General features: G+C 43.7%; 1 protein-coding gene across 1 annotated transcript in view; it reads left to right on the top strand.

Annotated features, from left to right (window-relative positions):
• si:ch211-166a6.5 (clustered mitochondria protein homolog) overlaps positions 1-8346 on the top strand; it is a 15855-nt gene that overhangs the window by 4795 nt on the left and 2714 nt on the right. The window contains exons 4-21 of the mRNA XM_014014426.1: positions 2048-2185; positions 2275-2429; positions 2502-2656; positions 2726-2848; positions 2921-3053; positions 3157-3249; positions 3342-3508; positions 4834-5013; positions 5130-5573; positions 5652-5725; positions 5804-5908; positions 6000-6100; positions 6188-6340; positions 6425-6487; positions 6614-6846; positions 7381-7465; positions 7574-7727; positions 7839-7978. Of these exons, the coding sequence (XP_013869880.1) occupies positions 2048-2185; positions 2275-2429; positions 2502-2656; positions 2726-2848; positions 2921-3053; positions 3157-3249; positions 3342-3508; positions 4834-5013; positions 5130-5573; positions 5652-5725; positions 5804-5908; positions 6000-6100; positions 6188-6340; positions 6425-6487; positions 6614-6846; positions 7381-7465; positions 7574-7727; positions 7839-7978 (2696 nt within the window). The remainder of the gene's footprint in view (positions 1-2047; positions 2186-2274; positions 2430-2501; positions 2657-2725; positions 2849-2920; positions 3054-3156; positions 3250-3341; positions 3509-4833; positions 5014-5129; positions 5574-5651; positions 5726-5803; positions 5909-5999; positions 6101-6187; positions 6341-6424; positions 6488-6613; positions 6847-7380; positions 7466-7573; positions 7728-7838; positions 7979-8346) is intronic.

Raw genomic sequence — 8346 nt, forward strand, 5'->3', positions numbered from 1 at the left:
TCTAATGTTACAACTAATCAGGGATCCCTTTAAACTGAGTGCTGCTTACTTGGTTTTGTTTTACTTTTTTCACTTTCACACTTGATTCTTACCACAAAAAAAAAAAAAAAAAAAACACGTGTAATTTAATCTCTGTGTAAATACAGCTGTTCTGTAAAGGCCTTGGAAGTTTGTTACACAACTTTAGAGATCAAACAGCATCATGAAGACCAAGGAACACACCAGACAGGTCATGGATCAAGTTGTTTGGACGTTTAAAGCAGGACATCTCACCGAGCTCCRTTCAATCCACCATCTGAAAATGGCTCAACGAGACATGGTCGTCCACCTAAACAGACAGTGAAATATCAAAAGACGCAGCTCAGGTGGAACAGTCTGTCCACAGGGCAACTATTATTCATGCATTCAACAAATCCAGTCTTTATTATGACCCCCGCACRTGAAGCGTAAGCGGGAGTCATGTTGTTTTCGTACTGTTTATTTTTATTTATTTGGGKTTTTTTTCTCCAGGGATTTTTGGTCAACCGTAGCACAAAAACGGCTGCACTGATCAACATGAAATTTGGCAGGGCTAGATGAGTCTGACCTACACTGCACCAGCCAACGGTTTTATGATACACCCCATATTTGAGGAGGGGGCTCCTTTCAAAGTGGGGGTGTCAGAACATGCAAAATCGCTCATAACTCAGAAAGTGTTCAAAGTAGGAGCTTCAGATTTCTTTTGTTGTTTAGCTCTGATGAAGCTCTATCCATCAGGCCCACCAATCAGAGCCCCCCACCCCCCGGACCCCCAATTTATCTGAAAAWGTGGKGTCTGGACATRCAAAAATGYTTATWRCTCARAAACTRTTMAACATAGRAGCTTCAKATTTCTTTTRYTGTTTAGCTCTGATGAAGCTCTATCCATCAGGCCCACCAATCAGTGCCCCCATCCCCGAACCCCCAACTCATCTGAAAAAGGGGTGTATGGACTTACAAAAAGGGTTATTGCTCAAAAACTATTAAACACAGGAGCTTCAGATTTCTTTTGTTGTTTAGATCTGATGAGGGGCTATCCATAAGGTCAACCAATGACGCCCCCCACAAAAATAGACTCCCACCCAAACCACTACAATTCTGTGATGCACCTAGTGGCATGACATTTATTAGAAATAAAGACTTCTGAGTTCTGGTGCATCTCTGCGTGTGGGGGTCATTTTGTTACCGCTTTGCAGTATCTAGTTTATTTATTCCATTTTCATTCATTAAAAGAAACAACAGAAAAGCTCATAAAAATATATATATCGAACACTGAATGAAAAGGGTGCAGAAAGAAGAAAAAAAATCTTATAATATTTTATGAAATAGTGACAAGAAGAAAGCTGTTGTTGATGGAAAGCCAGAAGAAAAAAGTTTGTAGTTTGCCTCAAACTACATAGAGGACACAACAAACACAAGGAAAGAGTTGTTCTGGTTAGATCAGAGATGTCCAATCCTGGTCCTCCAGTGCCATTACCCTGCATGGTTTTGATGTTTCTCTGCTCTGACACACCTGATTCAATGATTGCATTGCCTTTTCATGTTCTACAGAAACCTGTTAATCCCCCATTCATTCAAATCAGGTGTGTTGGAGCAGAGAAACTTCAAAAACATGTAGGATTGGACACCCCTGGGTTCAATTAAACAAACAACAAAAAAAATATATAACTTTTTGACTTAAATGCAAAACACAATGTGTGGCAGAAAACTACTGCACATCAATTTCTTCAGAAGGAACAGGAAAGCTGGTTAGAGTTGGTTGGAAGATGGATGAAGCTAAATCGAGTATAAAACTGTAGGAAAAGTATGGAAAATGGGTAGAAGTTCAAGTGGTGTGATCACTTGTTCAAGACACTATAAACCCTTCATCTTACAGCTTTTTTTCTCTGTAAGTGGATACAAGCTTAAGTGTTCGTCCTGCACAGTCTGAATAAACAACTCATTTCACGGGTTCCTTAGACCTTTCCCACATTACTGTGACTTTCATAAAGAAGGTCATCTCATGTTAACCCCGTGCATGCCGTTCCAGAGCCGTACACCTACCACTCAGCGAGGCTCCACCTGGCTCGTGTCGTAGAGCTGCTGAGAGCGCCCGGACCTCAGGACGCACTGAGAGAGGGACGTTCACCGAGCATACTGGAGACCCTCACGCACACACAGACACCCGGTAAACACAGGAGCTGTGCGCCGATGGCCTGATGGCAGCAGAGGAGCACAAGCCCATTTTGAAAAAAAATAAATCTCTGTTTTGTGCAGAACATAGCTTATTGAACGGGAAGAGCCTGAAGCGCTCTTTAGCTAATGCAAAGGCAGAGTCGGCCAGCCAGGACGAAGGTCCACCTGATTACCTCCTCCCCGGTTCATCAGAGAGACCCCTCATGGCCCTGATGCCACACAGCTCTCAACCAGAGGTGAGTCAATACCCGGAGTCTGTTTGGGCTGATTCATCAAAAACACAAACTGACTCCAGCGTTTCTCATCAGACTCACAGTTACCTGAAGGACCTGGCTCTCAGCTGCTGGAACCCTCCTCCGGGACACAGGAAGCTGCAGGGAGACTTCATGTATATCGCAGTGGTGACGGCGGAGGGGCGACGCTGTGACATCACATCCTGTCCAAAAGGTTTCTTCCTCAACAGGTGAGGATGGTCACGTTTTATGGAACGGCTCGAAGTGACACGAGTGACAATGTATGACACCATATACAGGTCTACAGAAGACGCGTTCGATCCTCGTCCTGCTCAGTCTTCGCCTGTGTGTCACTGTTTCACCGACCTGCTCTGTCACATCAGCCCTGCGTTCAAACAAACCTTCACCGCACTCAAAAACAAGTAAAGAAGCCTGAAAACCTGCACATTCCCACGAGTTGGATGCAGATTCTGACTTCTCTTTTTCTCCGTTAGGACCCCCGAGCAATCAGTGGAGGTGATGCCCACTCCTTACCACACGCTGAGCTGGCTCGGGCCTTCCTGCTCCTCTCGTGTTCACAGGAACACCTTCAGCAGACTGGGGGTGGATGAACATGCAGCAGCACAGGTTATTTACAATAAAACAATGTACTGCAGTTTTTTATTTTGTTTTGTTTTTTTTTAGTGTTTGCAATTAAACTTTACACATGACTTTACTTTGTTGCATTCAGGCTCCAGACTGGAACGAGGAGCTGCAAGCAGCAAGAGATCTTCCCCAGGGAAGTCTGGAGGAGAGGCTGCAGAGAGACAGAGCCCTGCTACAAGTAAGCAGCTTGAATGTTTACAGCGGGGAGGACAGTTCTGACTTGCTTACTCATTCACTTTCTGCCCCTCTCTTTTTCTGCCTTCACCTCAGGTGAACGGTGCGTTTGTGAGGACTGTCATGCAGGCGGCAGAGACTGTGATAGATGGATTTGTTGAGCCGGTGAACGGAAACCCGGAGGACCCAGCTTTCGTGTGGGGCGGCTTGTTCATGAGCCAGGGTGCCATGAGTGCAGCGCTTGGAGGCGAGAGGGGCCGCAGGTAATTGCCGATTACACACAAAGGCGTACAAAATCATGAAACGATCGGCTGGACGTGAAGTGTTTTGCTTTTATGTGAACATTTAAGGTTCACTGTGTGACCACTAGAAGCTGCACAGAGCTGGGCTTCACGGAAGAGGAAACACCGTTCCCCACAGGGCAGTGGCTGAGTGGTGGCAGCATCGTGCTGGGGAAATGATTTTTATCAGCAGGAACTGGGAAACTGGTCAAAGTAATAATAAGAAAGAAGGAGAAAAACACAGAGAAATGTTTGAGAGGAACTTGGAGACTTGAGACCAGTACAGAAGTTCACCTTCCTGCAGGACAGTGACCCTAAACACCATGAAGCAACACTCCATGACAAACAGTGTCCTGTTTTGGGACAGCCAATATGCACACACTACATTTCAGCTTTTCTATTAGAGCTGTTTAAAACAACTAAAATTCCCTACTTAACTTCAATATTAAGTATTTTTATAAAATGTATTACTTTTAATTAAATAAATAAAATATCCATTTGCGCTTGTGGGCAAACAAAACTAAAAAAAATAATAGGTGTCTGGGTCCTTTTGCATCTACCTGTATTCATATTAGCTGTTCCTGTTTCCATATTTTACTAGAGTGAATAAAGTGATTGTTTTCTGCATTAATTACAGATTTGGTCTGTTTTATGGTTTCAGTGGTTTATTTGTTATATGAATTAACTTATAAGGACTAAACTACTAAATGCCACTGAGATTTATTTAGACCTATTAAAGTGCTTGTGGCATCAAATTTTTGTATTAAATATAAATGCACTTTTGGAAAAATAACATATTGCAAAAATTAATTTTAACCATTGAAATGAATAAGTGTTTTAATATTCACATGTGCAAGGAACAGGAAGTGATGTCAAAGGAGAATGTCTGCATCTAAAGCATTGCAATGACAACACAGACTGCACAGAATAATGTGATGTTTCTTTAGATTTTTTTGAATCACTATCAGAGAGATGAAGAAGAACCAGAGTTCAAATTATATTGTTTCAATAAGCAAAGACCAGGGAGATCCCTTTCTTAAAATGTTCCCTTTGATGTCACTTCCTGTTTTATTTTGGCTAATCCAAGTTAAAAAAAATGCCAATTATGTGACAAAATGGGTAAAATCATGTGTGTTGTGTCAAGTTTCTTGAGTATAAAGATTTTTTCTTTACCTTTTTATATTTGAAGGATGTCACAGACACTTTAAGGATTGAAAGAGGGTTATGACTAGATTTGAAGCCTAACAATAAAAATAAAAAAAATCAGCTTCGAATCCATTTTAATTTCTTCTCTCCTTTTATCGCAGGGCATCTCAGAGACTGGAGCTTAAAGGTGTTCAGGCTTACAGTGACTTGGAGGGGTTGCAGGGGCTGCACACTCTGCCTACAGCCATCGTGGACTACAGAGGGGTGCGCCTGTCTGCTCAGGGTCTGGCTCCTGGCTTGGAGAGCTCAGAGCAAGACCAGGAAGCTTCTCCTGCATCGAGGTGGGCTTCTGTTTTTGATAAAACTAAAAATATTTGGATTGTTTTTGCATCTCAAAAAACACGTTGGATTTTTGTTGTGACTCTACAGCTAACTGCTTCTCTTCTTCTGTGTTTAGAGGTCTGCTGTACGGGGTGAACGCAGGGCCCCAAGAGTCCCCCCATCGCCGACAGCTGCTGTCGCTCTTGGCTCACTCCGCCAAAGCTCTTTCGATTCAGAGACATGTTGTGGTGGGACCCAACGGTCACCAGGTGCCTCTGTTCACCTCACTGGACGCTCAGGGGCTGCTGGGAGCCGACAGGAGGTTCTATTTACTCGACGTGTTCAGGACCTTTCCAGCTGATGCCAACTTTTGTCCAGAAGAGAAGACGGAAAAACTGACAACTGCTGAAGAAGAGAGCAGTAAAAGCAGTCAAGGAGAAGTTAAGGAGGAGGAGGAGAAGGGTTGTGAGAAAGAAGGCTGGCCAGAGAATTATAAAACCACCTCCGGACTGCCTAAAAGTTTCCCTCACAGACTCTGTAGGCTGAGGCCAGAGCTGGTGCAGGCTTTCATCCAACATAAGTGAGTTCAAAATAAAAGAGAACACTTAGAAAACACTTTTTAATACATAAAGTTTAATATTTTTGTTTGTATTTTAAGACACGGCCGGTTTACTCAGCTTGTCAGAGAGAAGTTGGATGAAAACGGAGGCTTTGAGGAATGTGCAACAGCCAGTAAGACGTGTTTCAGTGCATCTAAGCAAATGCAAGTCCGTTACATTTTACATTAAATCAATTATTTTTTTCTCGCAGACGACTCTCGGGCGACGGACGCAATTCGAGCGGCGTGTAAAGAAGTGGGCTCCATCAGTGACATTATCTTTGAGATGCGATTCAACCCAAATGTTTTCTCTCCAGGTGTGCAATCCAGCCGTGCGTTCACGGAGATCAATGCACAAACGTGAGCCCAATCTGACGGCGGCACGTGCCTCCTGTGTTTTGTGTTCAGGCGTCTGTTTTCCTCCCAGCGAAAGGGCAATGACTGATCTACAGGAGAGGTTACTCCAAGAAGCTGCAGCTTTCATCGTCACACACCAGATCCCAGCCTTTGTGAGCGGCTGCGTTCTGTTAGCATCACGTCACAGGTGTGCGTGTCAACATGAAACCAGCTCATCGGATGTTTGTGTGTGTTCGCAGTTGCGAGGTTGCCAACAGAGCAACGAGGCGCCGATGGAAGGGGCTTCTTTAAAACAGGCGCTGCACCTAAAAGGCATCAACCTGCGGTACCTGGGCCACGTCGCCAAGGCCATTTCCCAGTCAGAACACAAGGAGCGTCTGAGGCATATAATGGTTTGGGACTTTTTCATTAAAAAATTTTTTTAAAGATACTCTAAATGCAACTGCCTTTTATCTAGATTTCTTTGTCTTTAACAGAGATTAGTGATGAGTGAAATTTTTATTCGATCGTCAAGAAGAGTGTTCAACAACTTCCTCCAGGTACATTTCATTGCTCTTTAATGATCCCGTTGGTTTCTTTTTAAATCTCCAAACACCTGAGCGGTAAGAGGTGGTGCAGACTGACATCGGAAAATGAAAGTCAGGTCTGTGATCGTGTCTTTGTAGGGCGTGGACGTGCCGAGTCTCGCCGCAGCCATCAGTCACTTCCTCGGCTGCCTGTTGGTCCCCCACTTCACTCCCTCTCCTGTGGGGGAGGAGACGAAGAAGAAGTCGAGGCGGCGCGGCCGCGGCACGGGAACCTCCGAGAACACGCCCTGGAGCATGCTCACAGGAGCCGAGCTGTGGAATCTGGTCTGCCAAGATGCTGCTGAAACTTATGACACCTCTGACGGTCTCGGGTGAGGACATGGAGTTCTTGTTAAATGGAACAGAATGCAATGATTTGCAAATGTCATAAACCCGTATTTTTTTCACAGCGGAGCATGTGTCAACTGTTTAAATTAAGAAGTTTTGCTGTTTTGATGAAATAAATAAGCTCATCTTGAATTTAATGGCAGCAGCGCAGCTCAAACTGGGGTAACAAAAGGTCGTAAAAGAAACAGCTGGAACTGTTTGCAGCTAATTATGTACGCTGGAAACAGGTCAGGAGGAGGACGAGAAGTAAAGATGGGCAGAAGTTCACGAGTCTGCAAAAAGCTGCGTCTAACAATATGGAAAAACAATTTCAAAATAATGGCTAATCATGGATAATGACTTTGCATTTCCCATCATCGACAGTTCACAACACCAGAAAAAAAAAACAGTTTCAATATATGACATGTTTACTATGTGAATAAAAAAATGGGTTTGAGATTTTCAAATCATTGCATTCTGCATTATCTTAAGTTACACATCACCCCAGCTTTTTCTCATCTCCTCCCTTTATGCGACAGCTCTGGTCCTAACCACCTGGTGGAACACTACGGTCTTCAAAAAATCTCCCTGCTCAGAGAATTCTGTTTAAAAACAGGAGTGCAGGTATCCCATACACGCTGCTTTAGATTCAATATATTATTAAAACAATAATAACTGTATTAGCTGCCAGAAGAAAAATACTTTAATATTCTAATTTTTTCTCCGCACCAGTTGAGACTGAGAGACTACTTGTTCGACAATCTAAACAAAGCTCCCATCAGTCCGGACGACATCCTCAACATCTTCCCCGTGGTGAAACACCTTCACATGCCCATCGGGGACGCTTCAAAAGCACATCGAACTGCACAGAACTTCATTCAGAAAAGTAGATCTAAGAAATAAAACAACACATGCTTTTGATTAGAATTTTAATTTTTTTATCGTATTACCATTTCACAACCTAGTCAAAAATGGCTGTGCRTGTCTCAATTTTAAGGTCTGCTGGATCAGGCCCACGAGAAGCTGAAGGAAGCAGCCTACCTGTTCGGCAGGGTGTGCGATGATCTGCACCCCGAGGCGTGCCATTGCCACAGTCTGTTGGCGAAGGTGACCTACCTGCAGGGGAAGACGGCGGAGGTATGCCCACTACTCTACATCTGTCAAAAATATTCTACAGTAAAGTGCCGGACAATGTTAGTCCAAAGGATTTAGGGGGTAGAATAAGTGTAACATGAGTGGATAAATCTGGAGGGGAGCTGTGGAGGGAGGGCACAGCAGAGAGCAAGGGGGAGGGACTTGTAAGGTGTGCTTTTTCAAGTTTTCAGGCTAAAGTTCTCGGTTTTCTCTGGACTCCCTAACAGCTTTAACAACTCCTTCTGGCCTTCTCTTTTTTTTTTTTTTAGCAAATTTCAGCAAAATCGTTTAACGCTCACCATTCACTGTAATTTCCCCTTGGGATCAATAAAGTATCATTCATTCATTCATTCATTCATTCATTCATTCAT

Source organism: Austrofundulus limnaeus, unplaced genomic scaffold (assembly GCF_001266775.1).
Source record: "Austrofundulus limnaeus strain Quisiro unplaced genomic scaffold, Austrofundulus_limnaeus-1.0 Scaffold114, whole genome shotgun sequence".
Taxonomy (NCBI): Eukaryota; Metazoa; Chordata; class Actinopteri; order Cyprinodontiformes; family Rivulidae; genus Austrofundulus; species Austrofundulus limnaeus.